Source organism: Mixophyes fleayi, chromosome 11 (genome assembly GCF_038048845.1).
Source record: "Mixophyes fleayi isolate aMixFle1 chromosome 11, aMixFle1.hap1, whole genome shotgun sequence".
Taxonomy (NCBI): Eukaryota; Metazoa; Chordata; class Amphibia; order Anura; family Limnodynastidae; genus Mixophyes; species Mixophyes fleayi.
This window is the reverse complement of record NC_134412.1, coordinates 22,466,946-22,490,036: the sequence shown is the minus strand read 5'-3', so window position 1 is coordinate 22,490,036 and position 23,091 is coordinate 22,466,946. Positions and strand designations below refer to the sequence as shown.

Genomic DNA, 23,091 nt, shown 5'->3' with positions numbered 1-23,091 from the left:
TGAGGGGGCGGGGCGGCAAAAAATCGTGTCATTTTGGCCCCGTCCCCTGTGACGTAATGACGCAAACGCGTCATTTGACAGCGGGGGGCGGGGCCAAACTACGCGATTCACCGGAATTCACGGCATTTGGGACCTAATTCTGCCCACTTCCCTAGGAAGTGGGGCACTTCCTAGTGAAGTGGGCAGAATTCAGGAGATTGCCACACTCACCCGGGAGTACGGGAGACTCTCACAAATGCGGGAGTCTCTCAGACATTCCGGGAGAGTTGGCAAGTATGGGTTATCCAGAAAGGAAAACAATAGGGAAACATTCTCCAGCACATTGCTACGAACTAGTAAAGTACCGGTTTGTCTATTTCTTTAAAATACCCTGAAACTATGAAACTGAAACTAGGCAACAACTGGGTGACTGCTGTTAGTGCTGTAGGAAAATGTTTCACAACTTTATCTGTGTACACAACACCCTCGTTGCCTACATGCAGATTAAGCTATCTGTGAAACCACACAGTACGATTTGGACTCGTGCCAGTGAAGCAGAAGGACATAGATCTATTTGCATAATATGAGCTTTCAATGTCTCGTTGCCTTACAGTCTATTTGCATTCATTGTTCTTGTGCATTTGTTTAGCATGTGTTATCGTATGCCTGCATATTTATGTTTAATAGGGACGTGGTTTCATAAGCAAGTCAAGGTACTCTTAAATGCAGGGCCGTAACTAAGGCTGTGCGACAAGGGGACCTCCCACGGCGCAATGCTGAAGGGGGGGGTGCAATTTAGAAATATTTTAGGTTAATTTGGTTAAAATTGAGGGCTAGCGCTAGAATTCTAAGTTACGGCTCTGCTTAAATGACGACAGGTGGAATGTAAGTCAAGGATAAGTGATTGATAGATGCATCACTGACCTGGTTGGTGGTGCACCATTAAATTTCCTTGTAAAAAAAACACAAGTTAGCTTCCGTTTTGGAATTTCTGACATTTAGGGGTAGATTCAATTAGCCGCGTTGCTCTTTAGAACAACGCGGCCTGTGCTTTATTAATGGTGGTAACTGTAATTTCTCAGCGGATTTTTGCTGGCGGCTCATGGAGCTGCCAGCAAAAATCAGCGGAGAAATTACCTTAGTAACGGTAATAATGCATAGGCATTACTGTAGTAACGGTAATAATGCCCGGGCATCGTTGTTCTAAAGAACAACACGACTAATTGAATCTACCCCTTAAACTCCAGAGAGGGGTGGCTACTTCCACACTAAAAACATATTTCCTCCCACAGGTTGTTATTTTGGCTAATGCAGGGGGCTTCTTTGTCCAGACCAATAAACCCATGGATGGTATGGCTCAACTTGGGATATAAATCCTCTCGTCATACCTCTCAACTACTGATAATGACTAAATAAGTAAAATATGACACAGCAAACCATTAAACTAACCTGCGTCTTGGCATTAGCAGCCAAAAGGTTCATAACTCGCACTTGTATGCATCACTGACCCCTGGCTTACATATCCAGGATGAATATCGCATCATTCTTAGATTGTACGCTCCTTTGAGCAGGGTCATCTCTCCTCCTGTCTTCACCACTTTTAACTCTGCTCTCCAGCTACCTAGCCCTCCTCCTCTAGGACCTTCTTCTCCCCGTTCCCTCTTACTCCCTCCTCTCCACTCTGGGGGTTTCCCTGCCATCCGTGCCCTCCCTCTTGGGCTCCGCCGTATGCGGGACCTTCCCTTCCAGCTACCTAGCCCTCCTCCTCTAGGACCTTCTTCTCTCCGTTCCCTCTTGCTCCCTCCTCTCCACTCTAGGGGTTTCCCTGCCATCCGTGCCCTCCCTCTTGGGCTCCGCCGTATGCGGGACCTTCCCCTCTCCCCTCCCCCGCCCCTCTAGATGTGCTTTGAGCTCACTGAGTTACTGTGCATTTTTTTTACTGTATTGTGCTGTCTCACCTTTGTATTGTAATTTTGTTTGTCCCTGTACGGCGCTATGGATACCTAGTTGCGCCCTATAAATAAAAAATAATAATAATAAAATTCTGAGAGTCGGAACTAAAACTGGTAGCATGGACACGGCACCGGTGGAACTTATTGTGAAGGAGCGGTCGCTCCCGAACGAGTCACCAGCGATGATGTCATCAAGTTGGGAATTGACGCATCTTTAATGCAGGTTGCGCATGTGCCATTTGACACGTGCACAGTGGGTAATTACATGATGCCCGCTGTGTTTTTTTTTTAGACACAAACTGATAAGGCATAACATATCTCCAGTGAGAAGCGAAGCTGCACCCCCCCCCCCCCCCCCCCCCTTCTTCAGAACCTGCTTTTCAGGTGTAGAAATTGGAGCTGTTTACGTCAAGTTCAATTAACACATCTTAAGAAACTCAATGTGAACTATATTGGGGCAGCCCACTTTTGGGGGTGAACACTTCACTAAGAAACACCCAGAGGTTTTGTGCTCTTCACTTGCAGGACAGAGAGAGAGAGCGAGATTTGTTTTGGACGCTTCATGGATAAGCAGGTATATATGGAATATATATAGAAACTGCAGTGTAAAGCTGGGTACACACTACAGAAATTTCAACAAACTTTTTTATGCAGAGCGATTTTACATGCGATCGATGGTCCGATCGCTCGGTCCATGGACTGCATACACACTAGCCTTGTTTAGGACGATCAAGGGAAGAGCGGACGTCCCTTTAGCGACTTTTTACAGCCATGTTGTCGTGAGCAATGACTGTAATTTCGTACTCATTGTTGTGGATCGGTCGGAAGTTTATACACACTACACAACGGAAACGAGATTGGAACGAAAATATTAAACTGTACGACCAACCAAATGAGGCAATAATCGTCCATTTGGGCAGACTTTCGACCATCGTGTCACTGCACACACTGACCCGACTTTTGAACGAGCGGTCGTATGTCGCCTGATTTTGCCGATTATTGAATGAAAACTGTGTAGTGTGTACCCAGCTTTAGTCAACATGGATGGATGGTTTGGGTGGTACCTGGGCAAGATAACATAAATATGTGACGTTTAAATTGTCTATATTAGGGAATTTAGACTGTAAGCTCCAATGGGGCAGGGACTGATGTGAGTGAGTTCTCTGTGCAGCGCTGCGGAATTAGTGGCGCTATATAAATAAATGAGGATGATGATGATAGCATAGATGCAGTGTTAGAATGCAATTGTCTTTTGTGTAGATAGAATGGTTGTTATTTTAAAAGTTATATTCAGTAAACTGTGTAACATAGGTAATTGTATGGTGTTAGTTTTTAGTTAAATATGTTTAAATGTACCTTGTTATCTGCAGTGTTTTAATGGAATTGGGGTTATCCTGTTTGTGAGCTGTCTTGAGTTGATTGAACAGCAGTGGCGCACACAGGGGGGTTTCTGAGTCTCTAGAAACCCCCCCTGCGCTAACTAAGTGGCCACTGTCCTATACAGCAGCCGCGGCGCTGTCAAAGAAGCGTCCGCAGCGGTGCTGTATTGTATACAGCACAGCCACGGACGCTTCTTAGACAGCACCGCGGCTGCTGCACAGGACAGCGCTGGCGAAACAGCAGCTCTCTCTCGTTTTTTTTTTTGTTTTTTGTTTTTGGGTTGGCGGGGGAAACCCCCCCCCCCCCCCCGATAATGCTCCGTGCGCCCCTGAACAGGTTAATAGAGATTGCAAGTGATATTGTTAGTGCATTTGGAAAGTGACTTGGAAAGATTCTGACTTGGGAAAATGCATAGGAAAACATTGTGTTTACACTGTACATAGGAAAACATTGTGTTTACACTGTACATAGAAAAACATTGTGAATATGTGATGTTTGTAATTCATATGAGATATTTGTTAGAAAGTGATTAGTTACTGTATAATGCAGTTTAGTGTAAATACATAGCAAAGGAATAGATTATTATGGAAAGGTTTTGCAGGAAGTGGTCAGATTGTAAAGTGAAGAAAGTGTGCAGACTGCATAGATTAAATGCATATACTGTTTGTTAAAGAAAATAGATTAGATAAAGGAGTTTGGTATTAAGTGCTATATATGCAGTTTAGTGCTGGATAGATTTAATGGACAAAATGACTCCTGTGTGAGACAAAGGATTTTGCAATCCATAACTCACATGTCTATCTACCATGTTGCATATTCTTCATCTTGTACACCCCCACTTGCAATTAACATATGCAATTAACATACAAATAATGCATATTGCAATGAATGCAAATTATGTTCATTGCATTAATGCAATTAACATACACGAACACTGTCTCATACCTCCCAACATTTAGAGTTCTGAAAGCGGGACAAAATTTGCCATGCCCCTGTTCAGCCTAATTTCCGCCCACAAACGAGCAATTTAAAAATGCCCTTTTTGTGGCAGGCGAATCGGAATGTCCCTCCGAATTCGGGACCATTGGGAGGAATGATGTACAGAAGATTTTGGGTTGGTGGGGCACATGGGGTATATGAATCCACAGGACCCATATACTCCGGTAATTCGATTACACCAGGACATTCCTGACTTCGGGTTTAGGCTGAATAAATGAGTTGGCAGAGGAACATGCACAGACTGTAAAAAGTAGGTTCCATGTTACGTCTTATGTCTGGGCGCCTCTGATAAAGGAGCCACCATGGGTAGTTATAGACTGGTTAAACAAATAATTGTCAGGAAGATCAGCTGTTCACTTCATTATATTCCTTGTAAAATAACTTTTGTATCATGTCATAGGTATGTGTACAATGTCATTTACCAGTTATGCTGTTTGTCAAGCACTTGCATATTTGCAGCCCATGTAATAATAGGTCATTGTGAGAGTTCATGGCAAGTTTATGTACCGTTTGGTTTGTAACCAGAGCTATTTATATTAATAGTGCAACTAACAGATACTTTGCTGTCCATGGCACTCATTGAAAAAAAAAGCAAACAAAAAAAACCCCTCTCCTTACTTATCGGGACAAATTGTAAGTCAATCGGGACAGTTGGGTGGTATGCTGTCTGTAAGCGATTACATACACACTATATAAAACCACAAGCCCGCCACATATGGCGCCTAGTACCAATCAAACATATAATCAGTCCTTTCATATTAGATATACATAAAACATAAGCTGTCACGTAGTCCAGTATCATAAAAAACTTCTAGATGTAGTATCTCCAAATGGGTAGACTTTATGTACTGTGTTCATCTAGTTCCATCCGAATTCACACGAGAAACCCCTTATGGAAATGCACTTACCAGACGTAGGTAGTACAACAGCACATAGCGCTTCTCGGTGATCGCTCTGTGGGTTTAATCATCAACTCAGCGTGGAATGCTCGAGGTGGCTCCTACTCCTGTAGCTCCGATCGCTCCAATCATCGGGCAGGAAAGACACACGGGGGACGGTCACTCCCTCTGACTCCTCGCCGACCTATAACCCTGTGTACTTAGCAACAGTTTTTCTTGTACGGGTATCTTCAGTAAAATCCTCCAGTGATCGTTAATTAGGATGTCCCAGGTATCTCGTAGTGGAAATCCGCCAGGTGTATAAGTGGACGGGGAAATATAAGAAAATGTATATTAGCTTCCCATGATCCTTTTCGCTTTACAAAGATAAATACACAGATTATTTATCTTATGTATCTGTATACTCCATTGTGGATAGGAGTATCCGCACACAGGCAGCCCTGTATCTAAGTCTGCGCTACATTTCTATCTTTCTTTATTGTTGATGATTACATACACACCGTCTTACAATCTGATTACACACGTACACACACTGTCTTAAACGCATCTTGTCTTACAATCTGATTGCATGCGCACACACATTGTCTTACAATCTGATTTCAGACACATTTCTTACAATCTGATTGCACGCATACACACAGTCTTACACACATCTTGTCTTACAATGTGATTGCATGCACACACACACACTGTCTTACACACATCTTGTCTTACAATCTGATTGCATGGACACAAACATTGCCTTACATTCTGATTACAGACACATCTCTTACAATCTGATTGCACGCATACACACTGAAATCTGCTGTACACACAAAAGGCACATTTACACATGTATAAAATAGCGGAAGTAGGCAGTGCATTGTATGTCCTGTAAAATGTATTCTGTGTTCTACACTGTTCTAGGTGTAAATACTATTACTGAAAATATCTATTGTTAATAAGAATCCATATTATCTTTAATGAGACTTTGTGGAAATTCTTTCTTGATGTGATATGATATAATATTCATTCTTACCTGTATACTGTGGTAATAAGCGTAAACAGAGCAGACATTGAAATAGAATTATCTTTCTGAACTGGGTTTAAACTAGAACTTACCCTTTTGTGAGTGATAATGAAGCTAGTTATTAAATGGCTATTACGATATTAACATTTATTATAATTAATAAGCAGGGTGGGTAATTATAATATTAGACCCTCATAATAAAAAGGGGAGTAGCACCAAAATAGCTACTCTCTTACACTTATCCTGATCAAAGTTGCTCTTAATCCAAGTTTGTGTAGTGTGGGCTCATACATGGACGGGTTCAGGCCTGGTGCTCCCATTAGGCAAGGTTAGGCACTTGCCTAGGGCGCCGGGCTCTGGAGGGCGCCTGGAGGGCGCCACAGAATGAAAATTACTTTAAAACTATGCGGCGACCGCTGACCATACCTTTCACGGCCGCCGCACAGCATTAATTAAGATACATTCACGGGGAGGGGGGAAGAGGCTATTGCTCACCACCACCGCCTCTCTGCTCCGTCTCCTCCCCTCCACTCACTGACTGTCGGGCCGTGACATCATCATCACGGCCCGACAGTGCCAGTGAGTGGAGGGGAGCAGACGGAGCAGAGAGGCGGCAGTGTTGAGGCAAGGTAAGGAAAGACGTGGGTTGGGGGAGGAGGGAGCCGATTTTTGCGGGGGCGCCGATTTTTGCGGGGGGGGGGGGTGCCGATTTTGACAAAGTGCCTAGGGCGCCATGGACCCTAGCACCGGCCCTGGACGGGTTAACATACTTTCGGGCTAGACCGACCAATAGGAATTGTTGTGGGAGGGCTGGAGCACCTTATATATCACCAGGAAAGTGGGGAGGGTACATTCATCGACACCAGATCCCACTCACCCCGCCCTAAAAGTAAGGATGGGTAGGTTGTATAGGTGTTTTAACCATGCTATTTTTTTTCCCTGTGTCTTAGAGCAGGTACAGTTGGGAGGAAGGGCACTACGGACAGCGGCTGATGAATACGGCGCTATCGCTGATTGCCTCAGGCACTGCCCCTTTCGATGTAAAGTGACTCTGGATCCTTTTTGTGGGAGGGATCCTTGACGGCTAATAAGCAAGAAGGGGGGGTGGTCACCTGCCGCTAGATTTAGCGCCGGCCAAGCAGTTAGGGTTTAGACCCGGTTTGTTAAGGGGATGTTAAGGCCCAGTTGGCCACTACCACACTTGGTTCTTAGTATCAGTGGTTTGCTGTCCCGCAGTGCACTTTCTCCGCCACCAATTTAAAGAGTATTAATAAACTGACCTCATTTTTGCCAACTTACTCAAGTCTCTGTGTCGTTATTTTAGTTGTTACGTTATGTGCAGTAATTTAAGGTTTAAGAAAGGTATGATTATATGCATCCAGGTTGGGCTGCTTAATTCGGTGGAATGAACATGTCTATTTCAAAAGCCACTTTATGACGGAGCAATTACCCCAAAGGCAGCCTCAAAATGATTTTGTTTATACATAATTATGTGGATTGCTAGACCGTCTTCCACCAGAAGGTTAGTTAAACACTATTGGGGGTATATTTACTAAACTGTGGGTTTGAAAAAGTGGAAATGTTGCCTATAGCAACCAATCAGATTCTAGCTGTCATTTTGTAGAATGTACTAAATAAATGATAACTAGAATCTGGTTGCTATAGGCAACATCTCCACTCTTTTAAACTTACAATTTAGTAAATATACCCCTTGGAGTCTATGGACCTAGAAAAAGTAGATTTGTTAAGCGAAAATACCAGTTAAGAGCTGTTGTTAGCTGGTAATAAAACAAAACAATACCCCATTGATGGTGCTTACAGAATGACTAATTTAAGTAGCTGTATGTAGAGGCTGCAAAACTCAAAGTAACAAATCACATGAAAGAATACAGAGCTAAAATCAGCATAAAATACAAATAATTAAAATAAAACTGTCTGTGATTAAATCTAAAAACAATTTAATAACAATAAAGACATATAATTATGCAATAAGGAAGTTAAATTATTACCTTTAGCAGAGTTAGAATGTAGCTGAATCATCAGTATGAAGTCAAATTGTGAAATTTATGGCTGTTATATGCTATATACATGAAATCATTTCCTGTTGTTCAAAGGAGAGAGGGCTACCTCACAACAACTATCTATCCCCACATGGATGTCCCAAGGCCAGGGCCGGTGCTAGGGTCCACGGCGCCCTAAGCATTTTTAAAAAAGCGCGCCCCCCCCCTCGCAAAAATCCCCCCCCCCCCCCCCCCCGCAAAAATCGCCACCCCCTCCCCCCCGCAAAAATTGCCTCGGGGAGGAGACGGAGCAGAGGCAGCGGTGGTGACAAAAAAACCTCTTCCCCCCCCCCTCCCCGTCCATCTGAATGCTGTGCGGCGGCCGTGACAGGTATGGTCAGCGGTCGCCGCACAGTTTTAAAGTATTTCAGAATTCTGTGGCGCCCTCCAGAGCCCGGCGCCCTAGGCAAGTGCCTAACCTTACCTAATGGGAGCGCCGGGCCTGCCCAAGGCTACCTAAAGCTCAACATGTCCAAAACAGAGCTTATTATCTTCCCTCCTGCCAGAGTCACCACCTGCCCTCAAATCTCCCTCACTGTCAATAACACCACAATTTCCTCTGTCTCCCAAGCCCGCTGCCTTGGTGTCACACGTGACTCCATGTTCTGCCTTATTCCTCACATCCAGACTCTCTCCCAGTCCTGCCGACTCCACCTTAAAAATATTGCCAGAATACAACCTTTTCTTACTCAACATGCTACCAAAACTCCTATCCATTCTCTTATCACCGTCTTGACTATTGCAACCTCTTGCTACCTGGCATTCCTAACACCCATAAATCCACACTTCAATCCATCCTAAATACAGTTGCAAAGCTGATCTTCCTCTCTCACTGCTTCACATCTGCTGCACCACTTTCAATATCCCTACACTGGCTCCCTGTGTCCTCCAGAATCAAATTCAAATTACTCACCCTTACCTACAAATCCCTAAACACTATACCCCTGGATACAGCTCAAATCTCATATGAAAATACTCTCCCTCCCGCCCTCTAAAAATCTACCTCTGACCAGCGCCTTGTCTTGTCTCTGGTAACCACCTCTCACTCCCGTCTACAAGACTTCTCCCGTGCTGCTCCCCACTTATGGAATTCCCTACCACGCTCAATCAGACTTTCCCACAGCCTTCAAAACTTTAGACGCTCTTTAGAAAACCCATCTCTCTTTCTTTAGAGGTGACCTGACCCGATAACACTGTTCACAGTAATGCACCCTCACAATGGTCCCAATCTCCACTCTGAACCACATTTGCTCCTCGTTTCAGCTGTGCCCTCTTCCATTTATAATGTAAGCTCTCTAAGGGGCAGGATCCCTTTGTACTCTTTGTTTTCATGTCTGCGTTTATTTTGTCTACCTTGAATGTTACTGTTTTATGTATGTACTGTTTATCCCTACTGTACGGCGCTGCGGAGCACTGTGGCGCCTTAAAAATCTACAATAATAATAACAACTGCGTCATCGCGTCCCAATATAAAGTTCCTGCTAGTGGCTTCTTATTGCACATTTTAAGTTACTCTTTAACGCTTATTATAGGACAGAAGCCAGGAGACAAACCTTCTTTCTCCAATAGTACAGAAGACAACCAAGCCCAAGATAATGGTGGAAACATAAGAGACTTCGAGTTGGTTTCACGCCAGGGTCCAAAAGGTTTGTCATACAGACACCACTTATTCCATTTGGTGGTCTTAAACAGTTTCTGCTAAGATCTGTTAATAGATTCCTATCCATACATTTATTGGTTGTAAGTTTTTGTTCTTTTTGTTTGCTAAACCACTACTATATCTGCTCCTCAGAGTTTGAGGATGAGGTGGTCGTCAATCGTAATCTTCACAGAAATCTAAAGAAGTGCTCAGGCACAAGTTCCTTAGGTGCTTGAGTCCAATCACACGACCATGCCCCCTTTTTCCCTTTCCGACAAAAAATGTATTTGATTGAGTTCTTTAGAAGGTTTGATAACCCGCCAGCTACTGCTAGGTGCCCATCTCTCCCTTGAAAAAATAGATTTCTGCAAACCCTGTTATTTTGCTGGCTAATTCTCTGCTGCCCCTGGTGGCTTCAAAAGTATTAAGAGTGATCGTATGCATGAATGAATGAGCATATTGACTTTAATTTAACGCATTTTGTCTTAGGATGGGTTTTATATGTGACAACATGACTGACTTTACCCACAGATTCTTGCAGAGTGTATGTTCAAATGGTATTCATTCAGTCAGGGACTTTTATGCCTTTGTTGCACACCATGTGACAGGTGCCCTCCCATGTGAGCAGAGAAGCGCTGCTAGAATGTAAGTGTGAGTGCAGCGGGGGCGGGCCCTTATGGCAGTGTGTGTGTGAGCGGAGCGGAAGGGGGCTGATTCCAGTATGTATGTGTGTGTGAGCGGAAGGGGGGCTGATTCCAGTATGTATGTGTGTGTGAGTGGAAGGGGGCTGATTCCAGTATGTATGTGTGTGTGAGCGGAAGGGGGGCTGATTCCAGTATGTATGTGTGTGTGAGCGGAAGGGGGGCTGATTCCAGTATGTGTGTATGTGTGAGTGGAAGGGGGCTGATTCCAGTATGTATGTGTGTGTGAGCGGAAGGGGGGCTGATTCTAGTATGTGTGAGTGAGAGTGGAGGGGGGGGGCGCTGATTCCAGTATGTGTGTGTGAGAGTGGAGTGGGGGGGGGGGGGGCGCTGATTCCAGTATGTGTGTGAGCGGAAGGGGGGCTGATTCCAGTATGTGTGTGTGAGAGTGGAGGGGGGGGGCTGATTCCAGTATGTGTGTGTGAGAGCGGAGGGGGGGGGGCTGATTCCAGTATGTGTGTGTGAGAGTGGAGGGGGGGGGCTGATTCCAGTATGTGTGTGTGAGAGCGGAGGGGGGGGGTGCTGATTCCAGTATGTGTGTGAGAGCGCAGGGGGGCTTATGGCAATGTAATATAGGTGTGAGGTTGGTGGTGGCTAAATAATGGGTGTGATTTTGTTTGTGGAGTGATGGTGGGGCAATTTAATTTAATAGCGGGACGTATTTTAGATGGGGTGGTTTGGGGACTATTAATTGAATGTGGGGATGAGTTTGGGAAGAATGAGGTCTATTTATTAAATGGAATTTGAATTATGTATTGCCAGTGATGGTTGCGGGAAATAGGTATATCTAATATAAATACTACTAATATATTGCTGGGGCTGTGGACGTTCTCAACTTTAATTTGGGTGGGAGGTAGGCTAGTAATTTAATAGTGTACTGCAGGTTGGAGCTAATTATTTAATGGTGGGTGCTATTAATTCATTTGTGGGGTTATGTGGAGCCTTGTTATGGTCTGATGCTTTTTCTGCACTAAGTCTTTACAGGTGCAGTTCTGCATTTTCCCCACCAGTGGCCGCTATGGGTATTGTGTGTCCTGTAAGCAGCTGCACTCCTCACTCAGCTGTAAGCTGGTATGCTGATGACCAGACTATAAATACTCACCCTTGGCAGTCAAACCTTGCTGGATCATTGTGTGTGTTTGCAGCTCTGGGTCTGTTTGTTATTCCTGGTTCCTGCATTACCTGGTTTTTTGACTTTGGATATTCCTGACCTCACTCCTGATTTTCTGGTACCCTGGTACCCTGACCCTACAGCTAGTCTGACTACTCTGCATTTCTGGAACCCTGAATCTGGCAAGTTTAAAGGTCTTTGTTATGAATATTATTTCTGGACTTTTATTGAATGCCTTGCCTGGCCCTTCAGCCAATGAGATCCTAACCTGCGTGTAATAACAATAAACATTTCTTAAGTTCATCATCACCATTGTGTTTGCGTGATAATATTGTGTGATATACCTGAGAGCCATGACAAGCCTATTGATTTAAGGTGAGGTGACGGGACCTGTAATTTAATGATGGGGTGGTTTGGGGCTATTAGTTGAATGTGGGGCTGAGTTTGGGAAGAGGGCTATTTTATTAAATATGAATTTAATGCCGGCATGGTCGTGGGAAATGGTTATATTAAATGTAAATGCTGTTAAGTTATTGCTGGGGCTGTTTGGAGGAAGGGAAATAGGTTTATTAAATGTGAATTCTAGCATTTTAATGTTGGGGCTGGAGGGAGGCCTATTTATTAAATGTGGGTGCTTTTGATTTAACACCGGAGCTTGTTGGAGTTTTCTAAATTTCATGTACTAATTTTTTCTCCAAATAGGGCCCCCAGCTAATCAAGAGACACCAGCAACCACAGGTAGGGAAAGCAACAAGAACAGGTAGGAGAGAGCAGGACAGTATGCCAACTGTATTTTTCTATATTGGCAGTTCCTCTGCAACATGTTACTAAATAAACATGAATATGTATATTGTGATAACCTCTTCTGTTACTGTGTTGCTACTGCTAAATTTAGTTGCTCATTGTGTCCTACTTTCTATGCATTAGTGTACCCATCACTCATACACAGAGTAGGCAGCCATTATGTGGGTGAAGCAATAAATATACCTCCAAACTGTGTTCCAATTTCAGCAGGGACACAGTAGAGGCTCTGTCCCATGAGTGGGAATGTTGGGACAACGGTGGTGTGTAATGGGCAGTCTAGCAATATTCAGACCTCTGATAGCATAATCAACTTTGTATTAATCCCGCCTCTTTTTGTGTTTGCCCTGCCTACACTTGATTTGGTCCCGCCCACATGAGGCCACTTCCAGATATTTTTCCAGGGCCACTTTATGTTTCCAATCCGCCCCTGTAAGTGCTGACTGATAGTGATGACGGAAATTACATTTTAACCTTTTTACCTTGATATCTTCTGTGCAGTTTCACCACCTTAGCCAAGAATCAGTAGGATCTTTGTTGGGTAATGTTTATGGAATAGCAACACCAGAAGGAGACCAAGGAACTCTCTGCCCACCTACTTAAGACTGCAGACACACACAAACAAAGGAACAATACACCAGACTGGTATTTAGAAGCCACACTGGCACATTTATTAGTGGGTAGCAGACTCCTAAAGTGTTGTTCTAATATATATATTTCTTTATATCAACCAATGTTTTATAAGTAGTTTGTAACACATTAAACACAGGACAATTATATATAGAGATAGAGTATATCTTATAGAAATGGATTTGTCACACAAAAAACAGTTTGCATTTACACCACTTGCTGTCATCTCTGATATGAAAACTCACAGCTGCTTTGATGATCATTGGTACTACAACTCACACTTATAATGTTTTCCATTGATAAAAGGATTATTTTCTGAGAGTTTGGCACACTTTATTTTGTCATTTTAGAGTCTGTCCCAAAATCCTATTTGCCTTTCCCTGCACTACACCCTTGTCACTAAAACACAGTCCCACAAGGGTTTTACAATTTATCTTCAGGTCCCTTCCTAATTAACAGTAAAATACTCAGTTCAGGTAAACCAGTAATAAGTTAAATGTTGGCTACTTCTCCAACTGATCTCCAACTTGGGGCTGCAGCATTGCTCCCTTCTGTAATAGATTGTGTTAACTGCTTTCACTCCTCTCCAATCTCTCCCACTCATTTTCTCACTCCCTGGTGCTTCAGTCTGTTTCTCTGCTCTGACAGACCTTTTCTCCTCCTCTGTCAGTCTCCTGTGTCTTCCTCTCCCTCCCTCCCAGTTCCGCCTTTCTTCTCCCCAGCATCCCTTGCTCACTTTCCCACTCTGCACCGCCTCTGTGTGACTCTGAATGTCAAATCTTCTCTGAGGCATGCTGGAAGATGTAGTTCTGTGACACCCGGGACCTGGTCAGTTGTGCATGCATGGCCCATCTCGGAAGCCGGCGCTAGCATAAAAATGTTAAAATGCATATTTTTCTTAATGATTATACTGCTAAGAGTTGTTCATTTGTTGTATAATATTGTTTTTTTTAATGCGTTCTGATGGGACTTTTTAGTGAACAGACACTAGTGTATACTGCAGACTGTTGTGCTTGTCTACATATGGAAAATAAAGTTTAGACAGAGCGTACTTGCATCCTGATTCAGTTCGAAAAGAATTGTGACACACGTTTGAATTTGAATGCAGTTGAACTAAGCATAAGGTTTTTAAAATGTCGAAACATGAATCTGCAGAAGAATTGTGTTATGTTCAGTGTATTTTGGGAACAATTCTGACCTTACATCCTTGTGTCCCCTAGGGCTTCCATTTCTGTTAAATGATCTACCCGGAAAATGAGCAGATATTTACCAAAGACAGTTTTGAGCTTGTTGACTATCTTCATGATTGGGATTATTTCATACTGGTATTATGACTATGGCCCCAGAAGACTTGAACCAACATTCCAGAAAACGAACAATGCAGTGAATTCCTGCAGAGACGTTGTTGTGATAAACAGAACACAACCAAGAAATCTCAAATCAGAAACGGTAATGTGGACAGCACATCCTAGTGCACGTTTAGGTAACAAAATGGGGGAATACGCAGCACTCTATGCATTGGCGAAGCTTAATGGACACCAAGCCTATGTTTTACCCGTGATGCACAGTGAGCTGGGAAAGATATTTAAGATAAAGTTGCCGGTACTTGACCAAGAAGCAGCAAATCGTATTAATTGGAAGGGCTATACGCTAAGTGATTGGATGTCTCCAGAATATTCGAACATCTCTGGACAATATGTGAAACTCTTTGGTACACCATGTTCATGGACGTTCTACCATCACATAAGAGAAGAGATTCTACAGCAATTCACTTTCCATGATTATATTAAGGAACAGGCAAATTCATATCTTTCAAAACTGAAAGGGGACAGGAAAAACGTGACCTTCATTGGGGTTCATGTTCGTAGGGGAGATTACGTACATGTTATGGCTAACTTGAGAAAAGGTGTAGTAGCCGACAAAGGTTATATGCAAAAAGCCATGGACTATTTCCGAAACAAATACGAGAACCCTCTATTTGTGGTGACCAGTAATGGTATGGATTGGTGCAAGAATAATATTGATAATTCCCTAGGAGATGTTCACTTTGCTGGTGATGGTCAGGAGGGATCTCCTGCGAGAGACTTTGCCCTCCTGGTACACTGTAACCACACCATTATGACCATAGGGACATTTGGCTACTGGGCTGCATACTTGGTAGGAGGTGAGACAATCTACCTTACAAACTTTACTTTGCCAGATTCTCCTTATCTTAAAATCTTCAAGTACGAAGCTGCTTTTCTTCCAGAATGGATTGGAATTCCTGCTGATCTCTCACCACTTTTGAAAAAATAAAGCTTTTATTGTGAAGCTGTGTGGGGCATTTTAAATACCTTGTACTACAGGAGCAGATGTTATCCATCTGAAGTAATGAAAAAGACAATGTTTCCTCTTTTTTTTTTTTTTTGAGTCAAATAATACTTTTAATACAAGCATGCGAGATGTTGGATGTCCAACATGTAAATGTAAAAAATTGTTAGAAGATATTGATTCCTTGGAGGCCAAAAAAGGCACTTGGGGGTCAAGGTGGATTATGGGTGTAGCCGAGTGGATCAGGGTAAAGTTGGGCGGAATGTGCCATGGTCAATGCAAATTGGGGTTGTGAACTGGTGTCTAGGATTATCTTATTTATTATATTTATATAGAATATTTGTTTCTGTAAATGGTTGGTGGTATTGATAAGTTGATAAGGAAAGATCCTTAAAATTTATACAGGTCTGCCTAGAGATTGGTCCATTTGTTTGATCTTCCTTTTCTATGTATTAATGGTTCAATTAGTCTTTATCTGCTGTCAAAATTCTTTGTTTTTGTAGCCTAGAGAACCACCAGGATTCTATCATCACTTTGATAGATAGAGATATTGTAGTTAATTTAAAATCAATATGGCACACTAAGATTCTGATTTTTAATATTTCAGGAATCTCATTTTAAATATTATAATAGAATTTAATATCATTAAGAACCAAAGGCATTAAATTCTTCAGTTTAAAAATCCAGTAAGCATCTCTCATACCGAGGTGATTAAACCTATCCCCCCCTGCTTTGTAACACATATTTGTTTTATTGCTCGAACCTTAATTCCTTCCAGAATGCCATATCAACAAACATTCACATGCTGGGATAGACTGAGTTTATTTTTTTTTTTTTAATATTTTTTTTAAATATTATGTTGATGTTCTAAGAAACATACATCTAAGAACCTCATTGTGCCCCAATGTATTGATTACCACGCTGGCAGTTTATGAGATAAAGTACTTAATTTGACTGGCAATCCAAAGTTTTTTTCATTTGGAAATTTCTCACCAGATACCAAAGAGAAAAGTTCCCACATGTGCGATCCGTATATTTGCAAGCAGTACGTTTCTTTCTACCACAACAGTAAAAACCATTAGGCCTATCTACAAGCCAACTAGCACATAAAGGCTGTGAGTTAGGTGTTTCCTCAATTATGCTGCTTCTAAAGAAACTGGGGGCCAAATCTTCTTTGAGGACCTATGAACTTGTCCATTTCCCGTAAAGTTGAATTCTTATTAAAAATCTTTCTGATTTCTACTGCATGGTTATTATATTGAGTAATAAACACCAGTGATCTATCTTCGTCTATTACACTATTATGTTCCACTCTAGGGAGTTGTCCAAAAATGCTTTTCCTATCCATCCGTTCAACTCCCTTAAATGCTTTTTTAAGAAGATGTTCTGGATAGCCTTGTTTAAGAAATGAGAGACAGAGCACATCGGCATATTTCTTAAAACATTCTACCGTAGAACACGTTCCTTTTCATACGAAGGAACTGGCCCTTACTGACATTGGGCCTGATTCATTAAGGAAAGTAAAGCAAAAAAAAAAAAAGAGTAACTTTGAATCTTGGCAAAACCATGTTGTATTGGAGGGGGAGGTAAATTTAAAATGTGGGGGCAGATTTAGAATTGGGGTAGAGCATGTTCTAGATAATAGCGTTATTTTTGCACTGACATTAAAAGTTTAAGTATTTGTGTGCTACATGGAAATCAGCCAGTGGTTTCCTTATGTGCAAAATAACTCAATTGCAACCCTTGCACTGTAACATGGATATGCTAAGGTTTAAAGTTACTCATTTTTTGCTTTACTTTCCTTAATAAATCATGGCCATTCTCTTTCCAAATTCTAGAATGCTCACTTTTATAGTACAAATAACTGTTGGTATGGATCTTCTTAGAAAATGTTTCCGTAATAATCCGATTGTTACTTACTGTTAGAGTGATGTCTGAATAATTGATACGTGAAGAACTATGTGAACTGGTAAAACATAATCCAATATCATTCGAATTCAAATGTAACAAAATAAAATTGCTGTCTTGTCACCATCAGCTGAGGAGGGAGTGAGAGACCTTACCCCTGCAGAGGAGGGGAGAGAGACCTTACCCCCACAGAGGAGCGGGGGAGACTTTACCCCGGCAGAGGAGGGGTGTTTGGACACTGCTCTGAGAGATGAATCTGAGTTAAAAAAAAACACACCATTTTAAATGTGAGCTCCCTATTAATATTCTGTCCATGTAGATGTTACAGACTGTGCAGGTGCAGACAGGAGATGAATATTGCTACTGTACATACTTATTTTATCACTGTAACCATTTAAGAATGTGCTGGAGTGAAAAAGGAGTGTAAATAAATTATCTGGCTCCCAAATTAAGGAGACATCTGATTGCACTGCACCCCAAGTTACATCACCTGTGTCCCAACATCTTCAAAGAAAAGTTGTAAAAATAACCTGCATGTACAGGAAACCTCTGGTCATCTACATCCATGTCCAGTATCTAGCCAGGGCTGAGAAGGAGGTGCACTACCTAACCAAGGGTTGGGTACAATAAAACGAAGCTGTGAATCACGACACTACTTACGCCAGGAGGATGACGGCGAAAGACCGCATAGCCGACCAGGCAGCTTGAAGCGCGGACTTTACTCAATTGCGCCAGCTTCCGATGACGTCAGATTGAAGTGACACATTGGCATCCGAGCTGTTAAGGTACTAGTTTAAGGAGGCGCTGCCTGTACAATGTACATGGCTTAGTAAAGAACCTTGTACAAGCGGTGCCTCCTTAAATTAGTACCTTAACATGTCGGATGGCAGTGTGTCTCTTCAATCTGACGTCATCGGATTCGGCCGGGTTATTCAGCTGCCGCAATTGAGTAAAGTCTGCTCTTTAAAGCTGCCTGGTTTCCAGGAGGTCGGCTATGCGGTCTTTGCTATCATCCTGCCGATGGAAGTAGTGTCGTGATTTATAGCGTCGTAAAAGCGAATACCTGCGCTAACCAATGCACTTCAACACTGCACACTGTGACAGAGGGTTACATACATAATTACACAATACAAAATTATACAATGACCACTCAACAACGAATTAACAGAGTATAAACGGATTACATAGAATTACAGATCTGGCTATTGACAAGACAGTGGGCATAAGTGATAAGTAGCACCCGCATGTAGTCCTGTGCCCAGGAGCATGGGCTACTGGGGAGACTAGCCTAGAGGTGCAGCGGTGGGAAGGGGAACACATGGAAAGAAGGTAGAGCTTACACCCTAGAGGGAGACACAAATAGGGAGGCACTGAGTGGGGAGTAGAGAGGGCAGGAAAGGCAGAGGACACAGGAGAAGGGGGGCTGATAGTTAAGTAATCGTGACAATCAATTTAGCTGTAAGTCAAGTAAAGAGTGTCCTGTAGTGGAAGTTCATACATAGATACACACTGTGATAAAGTGCTTCACTTACATTCAAATAATGGGAGAATCACATCAGTCAGTAGGGTTGAAGAATAATGGTGCTGAATAGACAAAGAAACATGCAATAGTGTTTACCGATGTCTGCAAAAGCAATAGAGGAAATGCTTTTCCACTTGCATAGAGAATAGGGTAACAAAAACAATTCAGAGCATGCAATGTAAGGTGTTTTCCAACCTATTTGCTGGATAGTTGGTTGTTGGCAGTACTGCTGCTGTTAGGGTCTAGGGTCTGGCAGTAACAACTATTGAGGGTATATAGAAGAGCAGAACCATAGTTTGTATTATACAGATAAATGAAGTATAGGTAAGTAATGTACTTACTGAAGTAAGGAAGCTTTGAGTACCGAGGGCACATTCAAGATATATAATCAGCCCAGTGGTGGTAATACCACCATTGCATGGGATGCAGCGTCTACAGGACCCAGAGATTAGCATGTGCCCATAACCACTTCATTCTGTGCTATAGTGGTTGCTGCTGCCAATATAATTCCAGCACAAATGCAGTGAAGCTTAAACAGGGCTTCACTGCACATTCACAGGCCCTTGCAGGTGCTTAAAAAAGCAGAGCTGAGACCATAGGAGGACTGACTGCATCTCCAACTCCTCCTACCTCTAAATTTTGCTAGGTGGCACAGCAATTTAGTGTTCTGTCCATGAGTTTACCTATAATCCTCTCGAATTGGAAGGCAATCATCACTTCAAAGGTACAGTAAGGTTGATGTCCATATCTACAATCAGTGTTGTAGAGGGAAATGGGGTGAAAGTCTGAACTGTACAGCAGAACAGAGGCATGAATGAGCGCTACTGAGGGTGAAGACGTGAAGGTGGAGGGGGGGGGGGTCTATCAAACTTGTTGCCATCCTTGTCTCTTCTACTCGCTGATCCGCAAGTGTCCTCCCAAGGTTGACTCATTGTCTTCAGCCATTACCATGGGAATGCATCACGATTGAAACCTTACTACATTTTTCTTGTCATTTTTATTTTGGAGAACAACTATTCTCTTATATTTTAAAATTAATTTTAGTTTATACCCCTCCACGTCAAAATTTTGCACCCAATAAAATTTTGGTTGCAATTTCTACATCGAGTAACCCTCTAGAGGACGATTGCCTTCCAAGACGAGAGAGCTACAGGATGATCACATAGCCTGAATGCATCAGTTGCACCTAGCACCTCTATTGGCAGTCAGTTTGTGCTCGCACATGATGACAATTCTGGTAAATGAGGTCCAAAATAGCCCAATTGGTCATCACATTTGCAGAGTGTATGGACACCTTAACTCTCTAGTTTATATTAAAACTTCTCCTTATGTAGAAAGATATTAGGAGCGCAGGTATGATAGACAAATTTATTTACTAAAATGACAGCATAAAAATGATGAAAATACAATTCAAGGTATGCATATATATATAGATATTGACAATAGAATGAATCAATAATACACATTAATTGAACCAGAAATAAATACAGTTAAAATAAAATTATATATATCCCTGTTAAATAAAAAAAACCCGGATAGAGTAGTTTACTGATGTTATATACTGTACAGTCTCTTGATATTTGGTTATCCTTATATTTCACATCAGGGATATACTCCTTATAAAAAGTGCACAAAATTCCAGCATAAAAGTGATATAGAATCCAAAAAGGAACTGCATATATATGCAATGTGTATCTACAGCAGGCCTGTCCAACCTGCGGCCCTCCAGGTGTTGTGAAACTGCAAGCCCCAGCATGTTTTGCTGGTAGACAACCAGTTGATAGCTGGAAGGGCATGCTGGGACTTGTAGTTTCACAACATCTGGAGGGCCGCAGGTTGGACAGGCCTGATCTACAGGATATTCCTATTTATACAGTCAAATCCACTTTAGAGTGACTGTCCTATTATCCTTATATGGGACCATTAGAATAAAAGACTTGAGCAGGTATATAATTTATTAATGTCCTATACAAAACATTGGTATATCATCACTTGGATGTCTAAAGTATTGTGGCTGGTATGTGCACATACAGTTGGTATTTTCCCTTATCTTAAGTTGTAGGTATAACTAGTCCATATCAATGTTGATCCACACGCAGAAAGTTCTATTTCCGGGTATATGACGTCATATGAATTTGAATTTTATTTTCATTATATATCTTATATGATTTTTATGCTGTGTCATTTTAGTAAATAAATTTGTCTAACAGACCAGCGCTACTAATATCTTTCTATTTACTCTTTGAGACATTCCAATAGGAAATTTTGTTGGCAGCAGCTAGTATAGTTAGTAATTATATTATTGATCGGTATCAGTACCGTAGAGCGCCTTTTGTCTTTTTATTATATCTTCTCCTTATGTAACTGGTTCACACAATTGTTTGATGTCTTGAAAGAAGAGGAAAAAATATAACTAAAAAATGATTGCTCAACTTCCAGAAGGAGGAACCAAGCGAGCTTAGAGAACTCTAGCGCATGAAGGAATCCATAGTAATAGGGTGCTAGTTCCCAATGGAAAACAACAAATACACCCCCCCCCAATATATTGGAAATAGACAGAATTGAACTTGACTATTTAATCACTGACCTGGTCAGATTTTGAGTGAGCTAGAAGAGACCTTACTAGAGTTGTTGAAGGGGGTCAGAACCTAGAATTCTCCAATGGTTTGTCCGATGTCCTGACAACCATGCTGTAGGGGGACGAGAATGTCAACTTGACCAGTAGAGAACCCAGGTGAAAGTCTATCTCTTTTGGGTGCTCTTATGAGCTGCTTATATTTACTCAACAAGATTAATCAACACTAAAGATAACGTCCATGACTAGCTGGTGTTTTTATATAAATGTATATTCATATACAGTATATCCACATTTATAGATATAGTTTTGATACATGTACATCATCTGCATATACATTAATTTTAATTTTCTTCTTTTATCTGTTTCCACTAGGTGTTGCTGCCCATAATCAAATGGTATCCACAATGTAAACAAGGACAAAGAAAGAACATGATTCTAATTGGGGCACCTAAGTGTGACCCCATTGTTGCAGGCTGTGGCCAGGTAGACCGAAGTCCTACCAGGCAGGTGGGCCTGTGGGTTTGGGAAAGGACAGCCCGGTAACACCTGTTAGGTCCCATATCTAAGACTGCTCTGTCCCAGCCATATTAGCATGGGAACCAAACTGTATATAAAAAAGGAGAGGCCCGTGTTGAGGGGCTATGTTCTGTTTGGGACAGTCTATGCGTTCAAGGTTGAGCTTCTGCTAGACTGATCATCCTGTTATCACTGTCGAGTTTTGTTACTGGGTGAGTCTGCTGGAGTAGGGAAATCTTGGGCATTACTCCTACCATGTTGGTAGTGGGGAGAATATTGGGACAAGTTGTCCATGCCAAGGGCCAAGAGAACTAAGGTGACTGCAGTCCTTGGGCTAGTGAGGTAAGGGACAGTGTTTGTGTTTTTGCCCAATAAAAGTACCGTTGTACTTTCTAAATGTTGTTGCCTGAATGACTTAGAACCCCTAAAAGGTACTGTGTTCATTCCCTGGTCCTACCTGGTACAGCTGCAGGGGAGCAGTGCCAAGATATGTTCCAAGGCTCTGCAAAATAGTTAGCACTAGAGACCAGTTACCATACTACCTGGAACTTGTCCTTAAGGCTTTAAGGAGAATATACCACAAGAAAGAGAATCGGATGTGCTCAATGAAGGAGAATGGCCCTACAGAAGATGTAAAAAGAATTGTCTCCAGAATTTAATGAAGAAAGGAATGTTAAAAAAAACCTCTTAAACAAGAACATTATATTACAAACATAATTACTATGAAAGCAACATGTTTTATGTATCAATTCTTGAGTAAATAAAGGCAACACACATATAGAGAAACATCCAATTTGGAAGTTACTACTAATTGATATATTGTAAATTATTTTTCATGATAAGTTGATGTTCAGGGGACACTGTTTTACTGCTATTTTGGACACTGTAGCAGTAAACATTAGCAGATATATAAGGCTCTTTGTAAATAAATCTGCACACCCACATTTTAAATAAAGTAAAAAAAAAACGACTGCACTTATATGCTATAGTTTGCAGTAATTTTCTTTATACCTTGATGTGACCTCTTGTCAGATAAATACAGTGATATTGGTCACATGGCCTGATATTACAGTGGGTGCGTCCTGAATTCAAGGACA

At 41.9% G+C, this 23,091-nt stretch overlaps 1 protein-coding gene across 9 annotated transcripts in view; it reads left to right on the top strand.

The window, feature by feature from the left end:
- LOC142107592 (galactoside alpha-(1,2)-fucosyltransferase 2-like) overlaps window positions 1-22,787 on the top strand; it is a 64,195-nt gene extending 41,408 nt beyond the window's left edge. For 5 of the 9 annotated variants that reach the window (XM_075191104.1, XM_075191106.1, XM_075191105.1 and 2 more), the window contains 3 exons: window positions 14,381-15,324; window positions 17,509-17,665; window positions 21,851-22,787. In XM_075191104.1, coding sequence (XP_075047205.1) covers window positions 14,415-15,324; window positions 17,509-17,663 — 1,065 coding nt within the window. In that variant the 5' untranslated portion in view covers window positions 14,381-14,414 and the 3' untranslated portion in view covers window positions 17,664-17,665; window positions 21,851-22,787. Of the gene's footprint in view, window positions 1-11,220; window positions 12,490-14,380; window positions 15,325-17,508; window positions 20,138-21,850 lie in introns of those variants that run through there. The other 4 variants (XM_075191108.1, XM_075191107.1, XR_012679983.1 and 1 more) reach the window with 4 other exon arrangements.
- Window positions 22,788-23,091: the final 304 nt, after the last annotated feature.